Source organism: Canis lupus, chromosome X (assembly GCF_048164855.1).
Source record: "Canis lupus baileyi chromosome X, mCanLup2.hap1, whole genome shotgun sequence".
NCBI classification, from domain to species: domain Eukaryota; kingdom Metazoa; phylum Chordata; class Mammalia; order Carnivora; family Canidae; genus Canis; species Canis lupus.
The window spans coordinates 2,762,346-2,783,570 of record NC_132876.1 but is presented as its reverse complement, the minus strand read 5'-3'; the positions used below and the strand labels follow the sequence as shown (position 1 = coordinate 2,783,570).

The 21,225-nt window shown below is 48.7% G+C and overlaps 2 protein-coding genes across 4 annotated transcripts in view; one reads left to right on the top strand and one right to left on the bottom strand.

Moving 5' to 3' along the window:
- Positions 1–1,417: 1,417 nt before the first annotated feature.
- Positions 1,418–15,291, bottom strand: LOC140628772 (synaptonemal complex protein 3-like). Of its 3 annotated transcripts, none has more exons than XM_072818281.1 (9): positions 14,805–15,289; positions 13,395–13,580; positions 12,771–12,840; positions 11,947–11,981; positions 9,816–9,933; positions 8,787–8,886; positions 6,610–6,708; positions 2,540–2,644; positions 1,418–2,440 (listed from the first exon to the last, which is right to left on the bottom strand). In XM_072818281.1, the coding sequence occupies exons 1-9, from the start codon at positions 15,256–15,258 to the stop codon at positions 2,369–2,371; spliced, it is 1,239 nt and encodes a 412-aa protein (XP_072674382.1). In that variant the 5' UTR covers positions 15,259–15,289; the 3' UTR covers positions 1,418–2,368. The 3 variants fall into 3 exon arrangements, with proteins under 3 accessions (XP_072674382.1, XP_072674380.1, XP_072674383.1); XM_072818279.1 differs by having other exon boundaries at positions 14,802–15,286; XM_072818282.1 differs by lacking the exon at positions 6,610–6,708 and having other exon boundaries at positions 14,802–15,291.
- LOC140628771 (PWWP domain-containing DNA repair factor 3B-like) overlaps positions 14,942–21,225 on the top strand; it is a 22,624-nt gene continuing 16,340 nt past the window's right edge. The window contains exon 1 of the mRNA XM_072818278.1: positions 14,942–15,073. The gene's annotated coding sequence lies outside the window, so the exon portion shown is untranslated. The remainder of the gene's footprint in view (positions 15,074–21,225) is intronic.

Genomic DNA, 21,225 nt, shown 5'->3' with positions numbered 1-21,225 from the left:
AACCATGACAAATAATGAAATCTTGGCCATTTGCAGCAACGTGGGTGGAGCCAGAGAGTATTGAGCTAAGCAAAACAAGGCATTCAGAAAAAGACAAGTACCATATGATTTCGCTCACATGTGGAAGTTAAGAAACACAACAAATGAACATGGACTGGGGTGGAATAGAGAGGCCGACCAAGAAACAGACTTAACTATAGAGAACAAGCTGATGGTGGCTCAAGGAGAAGTGGTGGTGGTGGTGGTGGTGGTGGTCGTGGTGGGGAAATGGGTGTGAGATAGGTGATGGGCAATAAGGAAGGCACTTGTCAGTGATGAGCACCGGGGGGCGGGTATGGAAGCACTGAATCACTAAATTCTACATCTGAAACTAATGATGATTATACTGTATGTTAACTAACTGGAATTGAAATAAAAACTTGGAGAAAACAGCATGAGGAAATACTTAAGACTTAATGTTTTGGCTCAAGGGGAAAATCCCTCTCAGTGAAATGAAGTATTTAAGGAGTACACTGTCACTTTATATCAGATATTCGCTTGTGGTGGAGGACTCCCTTCTCCCTAACTAAGGGGAGTAAGTTAGAAGTTAGAAAAATAGAACATGGGGACTCCTGGGTGGCTCAGTTGGTTGCGTGTCTGCCTTCAGCCCAGGGCATGATCCTGGAGTCCCGGGATCGAGTCCCACATGGGGCTCCTTGCATCAAGCCTACTTCTCCATCTGCCTGTGTCTCTGCCCCCCCCCTGTCTCTCCCTCTCTGTATCTGTGTCTCGTGAGTGAAGAAAGTGTTAAAGAAAAGAAAAATAGAATATGTTTGCACTTACTTTAGAAACTAGGATAAAGAAGATGTGGTTTATGTATACAATGGAATATTACTCAGCCATTAGAAATGACAAATACCCACCATTTGTTTCAGCATGGATGGAACCTGGAGAGTATTATGCTGAGTGAAATGAGTCAGTCGGAGAAGGACAAACATTATGTGTTCTCATACATTTGGGGAATATAAATAATAGTGAAAGGGAATAGAAGGGAAGGGAGAAGGAATGGGTAGGAAATATCAGAAAGGGAGACAGAACATAAAGACTCCTAACTCTGGGAAACGAACTAGGGGTGGTGGAAGGGGAGGAGGGCGGGGGGTGGGGGTGAATGGGTGACGGGCACTGAGGGGGGCACTTGACGGGATGAGCACTGGGTGTTATTCTGTATGTTGGCAAATTGAACAGCAATAAAAAATAAATTTGTTATAAAAAAATGAGGAAAACCATAAAACAAATAGAAGAGTGGCTCTAGTGGCCATAATTAACATTTTAAACATGCAGAAAAACGGGGGAAAGACAGTCCTCTCCTCCAAAAGGGAGTATTTTTCGTGTTATTGTTCTGAGTGAGTCACGAAAGGAACTTCAGTCACTTAGAGAATATGTGTAACCGGTTTATTCCAAACTAATTCTCAGACAACTTCATTCTTATGACAGTGAGTGCTTGCAGTTGGAGATTTCATACGGTCATGCATGTAAGAAGGGCACCAGAAAAGACAAGGTGTCAGCATTTAATTGTTGACGCTTTTAGATGAGCATACAATCAACTTTCCACATACTTGCTGAATATTAAACTTGCAAAACAAAATTTTCTAGGTAATGAATCTCTCAAGACAGGTTCAAAATGTTTCTACCTTGGGTAGCTTTGTTCTTGTACAGGCAAAGGCAATACTGTCAACGATTGCCCAGGGCAGGTGTCATTTAACAGTGGGCCGAGATCAATCAAATGACGTGTTAATTGTTTTGGTCGAAATGGCATATTGACGACGCCGTGTCTCACAAGTGATATTTACACATCTTATTCAGGTGTCTTAATGACTCTTCGCAGTTTCATTTATTCTGAGGCACAAACTTAAGTTGCTTTTCATAAATTTTGTGATTTCCTGGAGTAGATGGTATTTCAAATCTTCTTTTCATTACAATTGGCTCTGTACCTTAATGAGTATATACAAAAGGGTGTATACATTCTTTCCTCCCCCGCCTTCCGGAGGAACACGGCAACCGTTTATAATTGTACTTTCTATCTTTTGGGACTGATAGAGATTCATTGAAGCAAACTTAAACGTGAATCACCTCTATTGCTAAAATTTAATTGACAGCGTTAGGGAGAGAAAAAGTCACCAAAGGTTTGGTAGGTTCAGACCTACCAAAGGTCTAAACGTTTCCTGCCTATAACTTTGGAATTGCTGCTACTCACATAACTGTTTCACTCTCACTTGGGTTTACACAGTGAAGAGGGCCTTGCACTTAAGCCAACGAATAACAAGATGTGATCATTTAAACTAGAATCGTTAAGCCACAATCTTCATGTTACTTGGTTCAAGTCCTTTCTTCAAATGTCATCAAAGACACATTCCAGCAGAGAACGAAGAGACTCTCGAAGGAGTGCCGCCTGGTGACGTTGCTATTAAATGAAACGAGAAAACATACGCCTTTAGTATTTATCAAAGGATTATACATATAACTGCAAACAGACTATCTCAATGTTTCAATGTTTACTTACGTGTTCCATCACAAGTTGTTTTTGCCACATGGACATTTCTTCCCCAAGCGTGCTCTGCTCACCAGTAAGAAAATTGTCCTGATTGATGTCCAAGTCTCTCATGTCCTGAAACAGAAAACACAGTCCAGTTCCAAACCTCCATTTTCTTCTTACGTTCAAAACATGCAAAACTAAACTTCAAAAGCACTACTCTTTTAATATGCAGTGATGGCCAATATTTATTCGAATTAAAAAAAATCTAAATCACACATGTAGACAAGAACCTTCACTAAGAATAATTTAAATATCAGATTTGAGTTAAATGCTATTGTTATTTTAAGTAAGCCCCACGCCCAGCGTGGAGCCCGACACGGGTCTCCAACTCACAACGCTGAGATCAAGACCTGAGTGAGATCAAGAGTTGGACGTTTAACCAACTGAGCCACCCGGGGGGGGGCCCCAAAACATTATTATTTTAGGAGACACAGCTCTACCACACTTTGCTCAAAGCAAGGGGTCAATGTCAGGCACTTAGGGTCAAGGTCAAAATGGACCCCAAAATAGGAGAAGCCTGGGAGTCCATGCCAACCAATGCTATAATTTGGAAATTCAGTAATCAGCTTTCTAACATCAGGTAAGAGCGTATTTATTATCAGTAGTAGTCAAGGGAGCATGATTTCCCTGGAGGGAGTAAAATGGTCCACGATGTCACCTCTTCAAGTTATGAAAAACACAACCTACATTTTAAATGTTGCCATTCATTCCACAAGTGGCGAAATAGTGCATACCTTTTTTTAATGTAAAAAGTATGGAATTGAGTACTGTGGAGGAAATTCAGAGTGAACACGCTATCCCTTCCACACTCCAGGGCCAGGAGCAAACAGAAACGATACAAAAATTTTATGATCCTTATAGAAGCACAACCTGTTGGGTCTATGCAGCAGCAGAAGGGGATTAATGCCGACTTAGCTGGCAAGAGAAGATTTCAATAGGCAAAGAGAGAGAAGTTAAAAACATTCCAGGCGAAGGACATGAGCAAGGTGTAGAAGTAAGAGTTAAGACAAGGCATTAATCAGGACAGGTGGGAGGTAGCAAATAAAGCTAAAAAGGGCATCATGCTATGGTGAATCTTTGAATATCTAGCAGTTTACCAGGGGAAACCACGGACAGGCTTCCAGGAGGGAAGAACTGTGCCATGGGAAGATACTGTCACAGCCCTGTGAAGGACGCAGAGATCAGATGAGAGTTTCATAGGGGAAGCAAAGGATGATGAGGTCCTCAACTAGGGCAACCGCAGTGGGAATCTGAAGGAAGCATTTAAAGTACCACGGCCGACGTCAGTACCGCACAGCCTACGAGTAACTGGAGGGGAAGGACAAGGAAATGCAGGAGGCGAGGAAAACACTAGATTTGCAACCCTAAGTGGTAACACTGGGCAAGAACATTTAGAAGCATTAATTCCTGTTACTTGATGAAACCTCCATACCATCGATAAATGGACTTGGCAGAGCATTAGAGCAACATGCTCTCTCCTGGGAAACAAATGGAATATAACTATTTTGTGTATGTGTAACGCTAAAATCCCTTAAAGGATACTTATTTTGAAGTCATAGGACTAGTCTTTAAACATTCCAGTGAGTTTAGAAGACTGACATTTTACCACTAAATCTGAACGAGATTCTTTAAGAACAAACCGCATGATCACCTCAAAAGTTGCAGAGAAAGTATGCCACAAAATCCGACACACTTTCATGATAGAAACTCTCCAGAAACTAGGGACAGAAGCAAAGTATCTCAATATCACAAAGGACACAGATGACAAGTCCACAGCTAGCATATTCAACGGGAAACACAGGAAGCGCTTCCTCTAAGATCAAGAGGAAGGAGACAAGGTTGCCCAGTCTCACTACTCCTACTCAACATAGCACCAGAAGATCTAGCCAGAACAATTCAGCAATAAAAGGAAATAGAAGACATCCAAACCAGAAAGGGAGAAGCAAAATTATCTCTGCTCACAGACACTAAGATCTTTTTTTTTGTATTTTATTTTATTCTTTATTCATGAGAGAGAGAGACTGAGAGAGAGAGAGAGGCGGGCAGAGACATGGGCAGAGGGAGAAGCAGGCTCCCTGCGGGGAGCCTGCTGTGGGACTCTATCCCAGGACACCAGGATCATGGCCTGAGCCGAAAGCAGCAGCTCAACCAATGAGCCTCCCTGGCGTCCCCATAGTGTGTTCTTATATGTGCAGAACCCCAAAGATTCCAACACGCAAAAGAAAGCAACGCAAAACAGGGAGGAAACCCTGTTAGAAGTAACAAATGGGGGTGCCTGTGTGGCTACATCTGTTAAGCATCTGCTGTCGGCTCAAGCCATGATCGTGGGACCTGGGATGGAGCCGCACAATGGGCTCCCTGCTCAGTGGGGAGTCTGCTTCTCCTTCTCCCTCTGCACCTCCCCCACACCTCGTTCTCTCTCTCCCCTCCTCTCGTTCCCTCTCTGAAATAAATAAGAATCTTTTAAAACTGACAATAATTAATGAAAACAGCAAAGTCGCAAGTCATAAAATCAATACACAAATGTCAGTTATATTTTTACATGCTAACGATGAATTACCCAAAAGTGAAATTAGGGAAACATCCCATTTACAACAGCGTCCAAAAAGAGTAACGTATACTTAGGAAAGCACCATAACCGAGAAGGTGAAGGACTCGGACGAAGCTGAAAACTACAAAGCACTGGGGATCCCTGGCTGGCTCAGCGGTTTGGCGCCTGACTTTGGCCCAGGGTGCGATCCTGGAGTCCCGGGATCGAGTCCCACGTCGGGCTCCTGGCATGGAGCCTGCTTCTCTCTCCTCCTGTGTCTCTGCCTGACTCTCTCTCTCTCTTTCTCAATCTGTCTATCATAAGTAAATAAATAAATCTTAAAAAAAAAACTAGAAAGCACTGATGAAAGAAATGAAAGACGGCATACATACATGGAAAAATTATCCCATGCTCAAGGATGGGAAGTCTTGGTATTGCTCCAATGCCCATCCCGCCCAAATCAATCTACAGACTCCATGTTATCCCTGACAAAACCCCAATGCTATTCTTTCTACAGAAATGTTTCTACAAAGCAATCTTACAGATCACGTGGATCCACAAAAGTCCATGAATAGCCAAGTGATTCCAAGAAATAGCACCACCACCACAACCACCAAGCTGGAGCCACAGAGGTCTGTGTCACTGAGGATAATTTGCTAATGTGAAAATGTGACTGGAGGTAATCTCAGTTCACAAGCTTATACTCTCACTCTGGCTTTCTTCATTCTCCTATACATCTGTGCTGTCTCTTGAAACTGTTAAGTTGGCATATAAGGCCACTCTTAGTCACTCTAATCATTCTAAAAGCAAATGTGCCACAAGATACTTATAAAGTGCAACTGAAGGGCAGCCTGGATGGCTCAACGGTTTGGTGCTGCCTGTAGCCCAGGGTGTGATCCTGGGGACCCGGGGTCGAGTCCCACATCGGGCTCCCTGCATGAAGCCTGCTTCTCCCTCTGCCTGTGTCTCTGCCTCTCTCTATATCTGTCTCTCATGAATAAATTAAGAGCCTACTTCCAAACAAAAGTAAAATAAAATGCAATTGAAAATAGAATTGGCTACTTGCTGTTTAAGAAACTTTGGCAGTACAAAGAAAAGTAAATGACGCTGAGAAATGATTTAGACTTCCTACGTTCAAATGATACATTCATCACTGCTCTCCTAAGGAAAACTGACTCAGGAACAAACAGCCCTGATTAAACTGTTAGTAAAGGATCAGTCTCCTGCCAATTTCTTGGTAAAATTCCCAATTTACCATTCCCGGTTTTGAAAAACACCCACAAAGCCATGAACGAATCTGAAAAGTAAAAGTACATTTAGCATTTACGTTAAAATCAGAACAGTGAGTTCAAAGTGGAAAATGCGTGATTAATTTTGATTGCCTAAGTAATTAAAGGCATGACCAAAATGTTTTTAACCTGCATTAAGAAAGAAAAACAACAGTTTTCTACTGCCATATCCATAGTCCATTTTATGACACTATATTGTGTTACCAAATTCGACAGACCTTTAACAATTGCTCATGCAGCTCTTTAAATGCTCGCATTCTCTGGCTCTCAACAGTTTTGGAGTGTTGTAATAATTCCTGTTGCAGTCGGAATATATTCTACAGACGCAAAAGGGGAAAAAAAAGCTGCGATGACCACTTGTAAAATTTAACCATTGTAAAATTTAACAGCGACAAATCTAGATGAAACTTGAATAGTTTCTCAGGCTCCCTGCATGGAGCCTGCTTCTCCCTCTGCTTGTGTCTCTGCTTCTCTCTCTCTCTCTCTCTGTCTCTATGAATAAATAAATGTTTAAAAAAAAAAAAAAGGGCAGCCCTGGTGGCTCCGTAGGTTTAGCGCCGCCTCCAGCCCAGGGCGTGATCCCGGAGACCTGGGATCGAGTCCCACATCAGGCTCCCTGCATGGAGCCTGCTTCTCCCTCTGCTTGTGTCTCTGCTTTCTCTCTCTCTCTCTCTCTCTCTGTCTCTATGAATAAATAAATGTTTAAAAAAAAAAAGAAACTTGAATAGTTTCTCAATGAGTATTTTTAATATCTTCTCTCTTATCACCTAGCTTACGTCCTTTGTGTTTACCAGGAATATACAAAAGCACCACAGTCGTCTTATCTGCCAGTCACTGAGGAGGAAATTTCCTTTCTTAACAATATTCAAAACATGTATCTTATGTTGATTTCAAAACCCACACGCAGGATCCTTGCGATAATCCTTCCGTGATCTTCCTATTCCCTTGCTAGTGATCTTGTTACATCCCTACTTAGCCACTCACTTTCGGGGTCACACCTTAGGTCTTGTCAGCCCAATAACTGAAACACCTGCATGATGTTAATAATATCAAAGACGTAGAGAGGAACTGTGTACAGATACTGTTCTGAACCATTTCGATTAAGCTTCTTGTAGAGGTGCTCATTTAAATCCAAACAAACAATCAAAAACCCTGCCCCAGCTATAAGAACTCTTCTTATACTCTCTTTCGTAGATGAGGAACCTGAGGCTCAGAGAAAGACAATTTGTCCCTGGGTTCAAAGCTAGAAACTAGAAAATCAGAACTGGGTCCCAAACCTTATCGTTCCACTGTCCAGGCTCTTGACCACTGTACTACACTGCTTGTCCATTTTCCCTATGTTCAACCTCTCTACCTCCCTGCGTGTGTGGCTCACTCCCTTTCATGCTACAGACAGGTCAGTACCCTACCAGGATCCCACATCCATTGAAAGGAATGCTTTTCACCATCCCCTGTCTCCACCCCCTGGCCTGATTTTTCCCGCTTTCCAGCTAAATCCATGGTCAATGGTTAAACCTACACCTTTGCTTATATGCCTTGGCCCCTTCTCACTCTGTCGAGGTGCACGGCTAACCTCAGCTCAACCCTGAAAAGTCCAACTCTGCAGCTGCTCAGACGCACCCACAACCATGAGTACGACTACTCTCGTGTAAATTTGTGATTGTTATGACACCCACCCATGTTGGACCGGAATGTGGCCCGGCAGCCATCTCTCCCTTGCCCATTCACTGGCCCACCCTCAGGAAACAGTTCCAGGCCTTCTCCTCTGCCCTCAAAGAGCAACATCACCACCACCATCCTTATTCCTAAATGTGACACGGGCCAGTCCATTTAGGGTGAACCATGCCCTGAGCTAGTGATTCGTTTAGGAATGAGCAATCGATTGAAACTAGATGATTGGGAGCAGTCCAGGGGACGTTCCTGCCAGACCTATGGGGAAAGCTTATCTCAGTTCACCTGGGGCTGGATCTGGGATTTAAGAGGCTATCATGCTGACCCCGTGGAGCGGGCCTCCTAGAGGACGGAGGCAGAGCCCGGATGGTACTGCCTCAGCAACCTTTCCCCAGCCTCATCCAGCTACACCTGGTGCAAAACTCCCTTTGGCTTCTTCAGACAGACCAGGACATCCTTCTATGGTACTCTGGCAAGTGCCTGTCACTTGGAACTGCAGGAATCCTAACCGAGAGAGGAGGTAAAGACCAAGGGCTTCTGTGAGTAGGATGTGTGCCTGTACGCCCCTGCGTTTCTCCATCATCAGGGCCCAACCACATAGCCAGCAATGAATGGAAACAGGGCTCTGGCTCAAATCTACGGGTCTCAGGTGTGGCCGGGCTCAGCATTCCTGCTTGGCACTTGGTTACAATACATTCACTATAAAGCTGGGCCTGATACCAACAGCGAGTTTTTCTTCTTCTTCCTTGGTTTTCTGTATATCGATAGCCAACTCTTGAAACAAAGTTAGAAACTCCTGAGAGTATTCATGATGAAGCTCCTGCCTGTAAAACATAATAGAGAAGAGCGTCATGACTTTATATGGCTAAGAAAAATGTCAACCCATTCAAAACCAAATGACTGGACATAAATTATACTATAAAGCGAGAAGGGAATGATCACAGCTGGAATTTTCTGATGGAAAACAGCCCACTACAGGGGATGGCTTACCCTCATTGCTAACCGTGTATTTACTCTCACTCCTGACTGTCTAAGAGGGATGCTTGTCTTGTATGCCTTGGCTCTTGAAAGCTAAGGAAGATTTATGGCACTATAAATTTCCCAGAAAATGCATTTGATCTGCATGGAGTTTTGTTTCTATCGTTTCATTTCCATTCATTTGCTGAACAACCTATAGGTTGTGAAGTGACGAACAGATTCAATGAGGGTATCCTATCCACCGATACCACTTCCCCACACAGTAACCTTTCACTTTTCCCCCACTGTGGCACAATAAAGATTTTGTATGAAAGAATAGCAAAACCAAGAGGGATCAATGTAAAAAAAATCATTCAAATATAAGATGAACCTTTTCTACATACTTGAATACAGTTAACTATCGCAAGACATTGGCCTCTTACTCAGCTCCATGCTCCAAGAAAGAATACAAGTGCTTCTTATGCCAAGAAAGCTCAATTATAATTTGAAAGGAGAAAAAGGGGGTTATCTTTATGGACCTCTAGATAATACACCTCTTTCCAATTAAGGCTTTGCAACACGGAGCTAAATGAACTATTTGCTTAGATAAAGAACGGAACAACAACAACAACAACAAAAAAACCCAAACAAACAAACAAACAAACAGAAATGGAGCCAAACATATTTCTTCAGTAGAGACTCCAACAGATGGAGGAAAGCAGTATTGTTTTGAATTAATCTGTGATCACACAAATACTAAGAAATGACACACAGTGCCTGGCTCCAACACTGATACCTTTGCTCTTCCTGAGTTTTCCAGACATGCTCAATTTTCTGGTTAATGCTTTCAACAGAAGCTTTGGTTTCCATCATGACTCTTTTTCTATTTTCATCAAAGAGCTCTTTAATCTCACCTATGAGAAGCATAAATATAAGCATATATAAATTTCTTTTTATGGTGTTCAATTTGCCAACATATAGAATAACACCCAGTGCTCATCCCATCAAGTGCCCCCCCTCAGTGCCCGTCACCCAGTCACCCCCACCCCCAGCCCACCTCCCCTTCCACCCCCCCAGTTCGTTTCCCAGAGTTACGAGTCTCTCATGTTCTGTCTCCCTTTGTGACATTTCCCACTCATTTTTTCTCCTTTCCCCTGTATTCCCTTTCACTATTTTTTATATTCCCCAAATGAATGAGACCATATAATGTTTGTCCTTCTCCGATTGACTTATTTCACTCAGCATAATACCCTCCAGTTCTATCCACGTCGAAGCAAATGGTGGGTATTTGTCGTTTCTAATGGTGCCCATCGAAAGATGAATGGATAAAGAAGATGTGGTTTACGTATACAATGGAATATTACTCAGCATATATATTTGTTAACATTTAACACTGAAAATTATTTTTTGGCAGCTTATTCAAAAACAACATAGGCAGTTTTGGTTCCAGAGCATTGGAAAGACAATTAGCATTTTGATAAGAGGCCTCACATCAGAAAGCAAGATGATTCGCTTCTTTTTTTGTGTGAAACCTTTCAGTTACTAGTTTCTGAATCCTGATTTTTCTTTGTTCCCTGCACACAGCCCCCCCCCTTTTTCAAACTTACACTGAAAGAAGGCCTAATAAAGAAAAGTGACTATCTCCCAAAATGTATAAAACAAAAAGGGGGTCTCGATGACTGTCTTTGATTTTCTTGTGAAAACACAGTGGTAGGGGCTAGTCTCTAATCACTTTATGAAATATCCTCCAAACGAAAGGACTCATTGAGATGGATTATTGTTAGAAGTAGATGTATAAAACACACCTTACCATTCTATTTTAAAAGCGTCCGACAGGGAGGCACATAAATAAATGAAAGGAGACGAAAGGGCTGTGCGTGCATGCATGTGTGTTTTAATGTAGTCAACGAGGATTTTCAGTATACGTGAGTTAAAGACAAAAGACTGTGGAGAGATTAAGGAAATAAAAGAACATATTCAAAAACACGTCCTAAAGATGTTTTTGAGTAAAAACAATGGGGCTTTTCTTACACCATTTTTGAAAAGCAGCCTCGCAATATGTAAAATTTTTCACAGTTGAGAAACTGCTTTTGATTGTATGTGACGGACCTGCCATCAGTAGCTATGTTCTGGGGATCATGGAAAGACGCACCGTTTTACACCTATTTTATACTCCCAGTTTGCCAGTGTACTCACCAGTTCACGAGGCAGCTCACAGGCCGAGAACCCTGACAGCCACCCAATAGAGCAAAGCTTTCAAATACACACCTGCTTGTACGACTGATCCCCATAGAGGACTCAAATATTGACTCGCACTCCTTGCTATGAGTCTTATCCTGTAATCCCGTTAATGGATAAGGGACATCTGACAGAACAACCAAAAACTTTTAGGTTTATTGGTGCTGATCAGACTTTGCCAGCATGCTAGCACAGTGGTCTTTAGGTTTCCACTGCATGGTTTATTAGCGTAAACATCATGACAAAGCCTGAGTTGGCAGGCTTCAATTCAAACGTCTGCACCAAAGAATGGAAATAGAAAAGTCGAGGAAAGAAAGTGCAATGAGAAAATTAAAAATGGTTTATTAAAACCTCATGTATCATTTACCCCGGGACACGAAGTAGGAGAGAGATTATTTCACGCACGTTCTTCCGATATCCCCCACAGGCCATCAAATGTACCCACGTACAAAACAAAAGCATCACTCTTACCTCGCCACTGACAGCCCCGTTCTCGGCACGTGCACTATCAAAAGGGAAACTAAGGACATGTGTGAAGCCCAATCACCCTAAGGACTTAAGGAACACCCTGCGTCTGGGAGCAAGGCATTAGATGACAGTGTCGCCGTCCATTGATGAACATTTCTTGTTAACATGGGTTACATGGTTCAAAACAATGCACTTTCACCGAAACGGCTCCTGAATCATACCTTCAAATCTTTCCATCATGTCCTGTAATTCATTCCTGTAAAGAAATGGCACGAGGTGTTTAATTCAGGGGATCTGAAACCAGCGCACTTGTTTTGGATGAAATAGCTTTCAGGCCAGGTGTTTACATGCAATACCTGTTACCTTTATTTGTGTTAGTACCTTATGGGTCGGTCAGGTCAAAATTGCTGTTTTTTTTGTTTTTTTTAAATTTTTATTTATTTATGATAGTCACAGAGAGAGAGAGAGAGAGAGAGAGAGAGAGAGGCAGAGCCACAGGCAGAGGGAGAAGCAGGCTCCATGCACCGGGAGCCCGACGTGGGATTCGATCCCGGGTCTCCAGGATCAGGCCCTGGGCCAAAGGCAGGCGCCAAACCGCTGCGCCACCCAGGGATCCCAAAATTGCTGTTTTTAAAGATTTTATTTATTCATTCACGAGAGAGACAGAGAGAGAAGGAGGGAGGAGGGCACAGAGACACAGGCAGAGGGAGAAGCAGGTTCCATGCAGGGAGCCTGGCATGGGACTCGATCCCGGGTCTCCGGGATCACGGCCTGGGCTGAAGGCAGCCTGAAAACGCTGAGCCACCCGGGCTGTCCCAAAATTACTTTATTTTATTTTTTTTTAATTTTTTATTTATTTATGATAGTCACACATTGAGAGAGAGAGAGAGGCAGAGACACAGGCAGAGGGAGAAGCAGGCTCCATGCACCAGGAGCCCGATGTGGGACTCGTTCCCGGGTCTCCAGGATCGTGTCCTGGGCCAAAGGCAGGCGCTAAACCGCTGCGCCACCCAGGGATCCCCCAAAATTCCTTTAAAGACGTTACCACACATCTTCCAGAAAGGTTCCTGCAGGAGGACTTCCTTCCCCATCGTGCTCAGTGACCGGATGGTTTCCTGTGTTGAAATAAAAGTGGAAAGCATTCTTGAGGGAAGGGTGGCCTTTCGATCAGTTTTCGAGGGGGCAATACCGTCACCGCGCGGGCTGCGGGGCCTCTGGCAAACCAACAGCCTTTCAAGGCAGAGCTAGGAAAGGCTGCGTGTCTGTCTGTGCAAGGGCAGAGGAAAGGAGATCGGGGCCCAGGACCACGCGGCGGCGAAGGTGTTCCGGGCCTTTGGCGCGCTTAAACGGCAGAGAACAGCACCCGGCACGTGGGAGGTATTTGGGAAAGAGGGCCTGCAGGGCGCGGGGTGGGGTCGGGGTGGGGTGGCGGCGCGGCAGAAGAGCTGCGTGCGATCTCCGCCTCTGGAACCCTGGTTTGGGACAGGAGGATCCAGCGGGCAGCCTGCGGCAGGTGAAACTGCGCTGGCGCGCACACACACGTGCGGGGGCGCGCACGCTGGAGGACTGTACTGTTGACCTCGCGGAGGACTCGGAGGCAGAGACCTGCCCCGCGTGCGGTCATCTCCGAGCGAGCGCTGTGTCCGCAAAGGTGTGGGGCAGACGGTACCTTCCGCAGCAGCAGCCTCTGGCCCACTCAGCTCTCTGCTGCCTCCTCCGCCCGAATCACAGGCTGCCATTCTCTGAGGCTCCGCAGGGGCTTTCCTCCCCAGGCGCTTCCTGCCAGCCGGAGGCATCCGCAGAGGTGTCTGTCCTCCCTCCGAGGTGTCTGTGTGTCCTCCGAGTTGTCCCGCACCTTGTGAGCCCGAGCACGCGACCGAGAAATGGGGACACGGTCAGCGAGCGTCGGCAGGCAGGGGGCCTCTGCACAGACCGGGCTGCGCGTGTCCTCGTGTGTCTGGCCGGGCCAGGAGGGAGCAAGGAGGATGCGGCCGGCGCAGCCCTGCCCCCCACCGTCCCCCGCCCCGGGGACGGCGACCCGGGGCACGTCAGCTGCCCCGGGCCATCTGCGTGCCGCGCCCTTCCGCCGCACTCTTGCGCCTACGTTGGGACAGAGGCCGGCCCGGCCCCCGAGGTCCCTCCCCGCAGGGCTGTGCTGGCCTGGAGACCCGACCGTGGCCGGGACGAAACCCCCCCGCGTCCCCTGGGGATGCGCGGGGAATAAGCCGTTCTGCACCCGTCGGCAGACAGTCAGGTGGAGGGGGCTCCTCGACGGGCCACCTGGACCCCCAGGACGAGCCGTGGCCCCGCCCCCGGGGGCCAAGATGTCGGGCCCGGGCGGTGGTGTGGCCGGAGGGCCAGGCGCAGAGGGCCCCTCCTCACCAGGTGTCACCCTCCCGGGCCATGAGGGCCCTCGCTCCCGCTCCCCGCCCTGCCAGCTCTGCGCTCAGGGGCCTGGTCGTATCCCGTCGGAGCCCCGGAGGACCCCGTGGGGACGTCACCTCAGAGGTCAGCCCCGCCGCCCCCGTGGCCGCCCCACGCCCTGGTCCCGGACGTTCCAGGATACCCCCCCCCCCCGCCCGCCACGGCCACCCAGTGCCACCGGGTCCGCCTGCCTGCCTGGCTGGGCCCCCCAGGGGGTCGCTATGCCCGGCCCCCGGCCCGGCCCCCGTTTGTCTTGACCCTTCCTCTGTCCTATGCCCCTTCCTGTGCCTATGCCCCAGCGCTAGCCCCAACCCCTCTGTCTTGCCCCTCGGTCCTGCGAGCCTCCGTCCCTATGGCCCACCCCCGCCCCGCCCCACCCCCTGTCTCTGTCGGTCCTCCCTGCGTCCCTCCGTCCCTCCGCCCCACCCCACCCCACCCCCACCGCCACTCGCACCCCCACCCCGACCCACCGCGTCTCTCGACGCCCTCCTCCCTCCGTCCCTCCGCCCCACCCCCACCCCCATCGCCTCTGTCTTGTCCCTCCCTCCGCCCCAGCCATCGCCATCGCCATCGCCATCGCCATCGCCATCGCCATCGCCATCGCCATCCGCATCCCCATCCCCCGCCCCTCTCAGGCCTCCGCGCACACAACGACCTCCACAGCAGGTCCTCCGCGGCGACGACCAGGCTCCTCTGAGGGCCTCGCGACTGACTGGGAGGAGCCAGTCAGCCTCGCCTGCGCGGGAGCGTCGCTGAGCTGAGGGGCTGGCCCAGTGCGCATGCGGGAGGCGGGACCTCGCCAGAGACACGCCCCTCGGGCCCCCTGCCCTCCGGGCGCCGGTGCCTGCCGGCCCTGAGGATCGAGGGTCGAGGGTCGAGGGTCGAGGTTCGAGGGTCGAGATTCGAGGGTCGAGGGAGGTCGAGGTACGGGGCTCACGTGGCGAGGGCCGAGGGTCTTGGGTCAGGACCCAGGGTGGAGCGTCGAGGGCCGCGGGCCGAGGGTCGGTCGAGTGCTGAGGGCCGAGGGCTGAGGGCTGAGGGCCGAGGGTTGAGCCCCGGGGCCCAGGCTGCGCGTTTCCGGCTCTGCAGCCCGAGGACGTTACTTTCATCTTCCTGGGAAATCACTAAAGGGTACTGGGTTGTGGAGCAGGTGGCCGCTCAGGCCTCCACCTTGCTGACCTGAGGCGGAAGGCTTTTCGCAGGTCCTCGTCGGGCTCCTGGCGGGGCCCTTTCCACCCAGCGCTTCCGCTTCCCGGAGGAATAGCCGTCTCCCCGAGGGTCCTGAGCAAACGACCCCCTCCGTTGTCTCGGCTCCGCTCTTGGGTTGGCGGTTGGTAGGTTGCCTTTGGTGCTGTTTCACAGACCCCTGCGCGTGTCCTTCACTGTGCTGGCCTCCCGCTGGGTTGCCCGGGTAGGAGGACTGAACTCCTGTCAGCGTCCTGCCTGACGTTGGCGGTTGCGCCACGTCCCTTTCCACCCAGCATTGTGTCCTAACAGGGTCTGTGCTATCCCGTGGAGCCCCGGGAATAGGCCTGGAAGCGGCCCCCTTCCCCCTCCCCCTGGGAGCACACGCCCCCGCCCCCCGGGAACCGCTCGGTGGAAGCGGCCCCCTTCCCCCTCCCCCTGGGAGCACACGCCCCCGCCCCCGGGGAACCGCTCCTCAATGCCTTCGCCCCATTGCTCCTCCGTCCACGTGCCCTTATTTCCACTGCAGCGCCCTGGACGGCAGCGATGCTACGAAGAATCTCACGTCTGCCGAACGTGTGCGATTACGCTCTGTGGTGTTTAAATGAGCCCAAGAGAAACACATAAAAATAAATGCGCCCAAGGCTTCAGAGGACTTGATGACCTGTTCACAGTCCTACCAGCAGTGCACAGTGGTTCCCCTTTCTCCACATCATGCCAGCTCCTGTAATTCCCAGTTGTTTGGTTTTGGCTTTCGTTTGGTTGTTGCCTCGTGTTTCTCTGTTTGAAAACAGGCATCCTACAGGGTGTGAAGTGCTTGCTGCTTGCGGTTCTGACTTTTCATTCCACTGGCGATTACTCACGCAGACCACCTTTTCAAGTGCCTACGGGGACGGGGCCACGGGTGTCCTTTCTCTAGACATATGCCCATTCAGGTCCTTTGCCAATTTTTAATAAGGTTTCTGTCTTTTTGGGGTGCGCGTTGGTTTTCTTTCTTTCTGTTTTTTTTTTTGTTTTGTTTTTTTTTTTTTTCTTTGCACCGCGGGTGAGTTGTAGGACCTCTTTAACGGTTCAGGATTTTATTCTCTTACCGGGTCGGTCATTTGCAATGATCTTCATCCATTCCTCGGGTTGCCTGCGTGGCCTGTTGATAATGTCCTTTGATGCGCAAGGCGTCTATAAACTGTGACGTTTCCGATTTACCCAGGTGCTTCCTGGCCTCCCGGGCCTTTTAGGATGAAAGCTGCCTGTACTCCGAGGTCATAAATGTTTCTTCAAAATTGACTTAAGGGCTTATTTTGTATCTTTTAGTCTCTGCTCACGTGAAATTGGTTTTTGTGCTTGCTGTCCGGTCGTGATCTAATTGCTTCTGTCCCCCCATGGAAAAGAAAAAAAAAAAAAAAAAAAGTCACCGTACCGTCCCCATTTTTCTGAAGGGTGCACGCTTTCGCCACTATCAGCTGTGCCCGGTCACACATCAAGGTTCGCTATGTCCCCGATTCTGGTTCTCTGTCCCGTCCCACCGCTCCTTTCGTTTATCCTGTGCCAAAAGCCACAGCCTGTGGCACAATGAAGATTCCTAAGTCGGGGCCGCCCGGGCGGCTCAGCGGTTTAGCGCCACCTCGGCCCCGGGCGTCATCCTGGAGACCCCGGATGGAGTCCCACGTAGGGCTCCCTGCCTGGAGCCTGCTTCTCCAACTCCGCCTCTGTCTCTGCCTCGCTTTCTCTCTGCGTCTCTCAGGAAGAAATAAATAAACACAAATCTCTAAAGAGTAAAAACAAAGATTCTAGGTCAGGCCCAACTCCGAGTCCTCCGGTATTAAGCTTACACTCTGATGACTCAGATCCTTCCGTGATTCCTGACAGCCTCCACACGAGGGTCGACCCTACATACGAGGACCCTTAGCACCTCGTCTCCTTTGACTCCCCCCCTTTATCCTCCCCATCCTGAGCTGCTTGCCACCGCCCGAAGCACACCGTGGCTGTTGCCTGCCACTGGGCCCTCGAACGAGCTCAACCAACTTCTCTGCCGAGACCCTTGGTTGACACTCCTTCCTCTGCCTGTCGCTGTGACTTGTGCCGCCTCGCTCCTCTCCCTGCACTGTAATCCAGTCCTCTGTGTGCTAACGGGACCCTATTCCCGTGCCTCACTTTGACCATGCGGGAAGCCTCTATCATTCTACCAAGCAGATTTGGAACTCACAATTCGTATTGGTCACTGTTTGCCCATGAATACAGACAACACTTCAGCGAGCTATGCTGCCCTGGCCTGAAGGGATACACACCCGTGACTCATTGGATGACCTTAATAACCCTCTGGAAGGTGAATTGGTGCAAGGCCCCTTTATAAGTTAAGAGGACCATGGTCAGAGACTACAGATGCTTACCCAAGTTTGCAGAGCCGCACAGTGGAGGAAGGGCCAGACCTTTGGCGTGTTTGTTTGTTTTTTTTTTTTTTAATCATGAATTTATTTTTTATTGGTGTTCAGTTTGCCAACATACAGAATAGCACCCAGTGCTCATCCCGTCAAGTGCCCCCCTCAGTGCCCGTCACCATTCACCCCCACCCCCCGCCCTCCTCCCCTTCCACCACCCCTTTGCCCACCCCTGGCCCTCGCCTCTTCACTGTTTTGCGTCCCGTTGCTGCTCTGGGGCTACAGCACGTCTTCAGCTACAAGCCATGGTCTCCAGTAGTGCCTGCCTGTCCCAGTACTGCAGAAAATGGTTTGAAGGCTGTGACTGAGGAGGTGGAAGTCCTTTACAAAGTTCTTGTTTTCCATGTAAATTTCAAAACATGTCAATCGAGAAAGGTGCTGCCTCTGGCATTTTGGAGTGCACCTAAGCGTTATGAAATGACAAACCCATTGAAGAGTCCACGCAGACCAGACCAGATGACGGGAACAAGGGTCTGTCCTCGGTAGAGCAAGGGCCAGTAGCTCAACCACGGCTTTCGGGTTCCAAATTGTCAGGGACATTCTGGTTCCCTATGGCTGGCACCGGGACAGGAATCGCGATTTGTCAGAAGCTCCCACTGGGGATTTGGATGATCAGTATAGATACGTGTAAGTGCTGTGGCAGGTCCTGGACCTCCCCGAGCACCCCTTCCCTCACCCTTTCGTCCTTACTAACAGAACCCTGACCCCATTGCACAGACAGGTGAGCGCGTGGCCCAGTCCAGCCCCTGGGCTGGCCGTGATTCGTGTCCCAGATGACGCCGGTGGCATTCCTAGGAAAGCCCCTGGAACTGGAAAGACGCAGCCGGCATTCCCCTTTGATCTTTCCCACTTGCTCCTGCCAGTGATACAGACGCAGTGCCCGTGGCCCTGGAGACAAAAGCCACATTTAAGGAGAGAGGGGCGAGAAGAGAGGAGATCCTGGCTTCCCGAGGTGTAGTACCAGCCCTGGATTATGTATTCCTACCGTGTGTTACCTGGAATAAACAAAGCCCCTGTATGAGCTACTTGATTCAACAAGCAGGAAGACGCAATTCACGGTGACAGAGCAGCGCATACCTGAAATTTATTTTTGCCCAGCTTGTGTCAGGGGTGGTAGACTATTACCCTAACACCTAAACCCAAACGTGTACAGGGACTCAACTGGTTTATCTCAACTAGTTTATCTATTACTCTTGGCACATTACTGGGAAAGTGACTGGGTCCTCCTGGCAGGCACTATCCATGCACTTCCACAGGGACCCCGGCTGTCAGAAAGTCTGCCACACCCAACGTGGGGCTCCCACGGGAGCCCCGGAGGTGGCCCCCTTGGCAGTTTGCTAGAAGGGGCAAAGAGCACAGAGGTGCACCAGGTACCAGGTGTTTACAAGTTAGGCCTGGCAGTGGCACGCCTCATTTCCGCTTGCCGTCCCATTGCCTGGATCTCAGGCACACGGTCACACGTAACAGCAAGGCAAGCCGGCGAATGATGCCTAGATGGGGCCCAGGAAGAAGAGGAGAGCAAGGATTTAGGTGGCGACCGGGAGGTCCCTGCAACCTGTGCCTTTCTGAAAGTAATGCAAAACTTGACTACGTTGGGTTTTCTTAAAGGGAAACTCACAAAAATGCTCAAAGCACCAACTGACAGTCCAGCATGCCATTAAACGGGGCTGTCCCGCTCGGGGACTGTGAGACACCGAGCTGACTTCTTGACTTCTCTCTCGAAGCCTTGATCACTTTCGTACTATCTTAAAGGCATACCGACAGTATTTGTCTCGTGATATTTTGGATGCCGCTAAGTGAAATAATGCATAAAAACTCGTACGGGCCCTCAGTAATATCCGGGAACCAGTCAAATATTAGTAACAGTATAGCAGCATTACTGTTTCTGATTCATTCTATCGTAATGGTGATCGGCGTTTCGTGTTTATTGTATTGCCATTATTGTGGCCACTTTGTGAGCCACTGGCACACAATTTCCTGAATATCAAACATTGAATGCAAGCCGGTGCCTGCTACATATTTCAAAGCGTAAAAACTAACTGATTTTCATCATCAGGATTAACTGTAACATTTCATTAACAAATGTGGACTTGGGACGGGAAATATATATTTCAAGTACATGAATAACTTAGGGTGTGTCAGACATCACAAGGGCATTTTTACTCTTTTTTTAAATTTATTTTTCCGTGAGAGACAGAGAGAGAGAGAGAGAGAGACAGGCAGAGACACAGGCAGAGGCAGAAGATGAGCACGTGGCTCAGTCCAGCCCATGGGCTGGCCATGATACGTGTCCCAGATGATACTGGTGGCATTGCTAGGAAAGCTTCTGGAACTGGAAAGGCGCAGCTGGCACGGATGCAGCTGCATAGGCAGCTCCCATGCAGGGAGCCCGATGTGGGACTCGATTTCGGGACTCCAGGATCACACCGTGGGCCGAAGGCAGGCGCTAAACCGCTGAGCCACCCAGGGATCCCACATTCTTACTGTTTAAGGCAGTATTTCTTCCAAAGAAGTCAGAGAAGATGATGACGGATGTGTGAATAAATTCGATCAAAAATGCATGCAGTCTGGTTGACCCTTCTTATCTCCTTTTTTTCCCTCCCACTCTCTCTGTTTTCCTTTGGCCTCCATAACTGCATAGTCTCCCGTTATCTCCTTTCATTCTGGCGACTTCTTCTTACCATTGCTAGCTCCTTCTCTTCAAATGAGCCTTCGCATGATGATGTTCCTCAGGACTTGGTTTTACTTGATTCTTTTCTCAATCGATACACGTTCCCTAAATGTTTCCACCTATGTGCATGATTTCAATGGCCATTTACATCAGAGCTTCTCAAAGGGTGGTGCATGGGATCACCGATATATCAGAATCCCTGAAAGGAGAGTGTTAAAGTCCAGATTCCTTGGATCTGTCCTAGGCCTGCCCAATCAACCATGTGGGTGAGCACTAGGAATCTGCATTTTCAGTAAATTCTCCAGGTTGCTCTCAAACTTGGAACCACTGTATTAGTCAAGAAGGACCTGACTGTCACAAACAGTGGCAGCTCAATATCTCCATCTGGTGGCTTCATAAAACCACTGTCTTTGTTTTGCAAATGCCCACCAAGGATGTGAGGAAAATATTAAAAATCTGAAAATCAGGAAAGAAATTGGAACAAGGGACTTTAGTGGAACATCTGCTCCATGAATAAACCAAGATGAGGTATGACTCCTTTTGAGTTATAACAGCTCTTGACTTTTCTAACACCGACCTAGAACTTGTCTGTTTTAACCTTGTAAGCAGGGCAGCCCCGGTGGCACAGCGGTTTGGTGCCGCCTGCAGCCTGGGGTGTGATCCTGGAGACCCGGGATTGAGTCCCACATAGGGCTCCCTGCATGGAGCTGGTTTCTCACTCTGCCTATGTCTCTGCCTCTCTCTCTCTCTCTCTCTCTGTGTGTGTGTGTGTGTGTGTGTGTGTG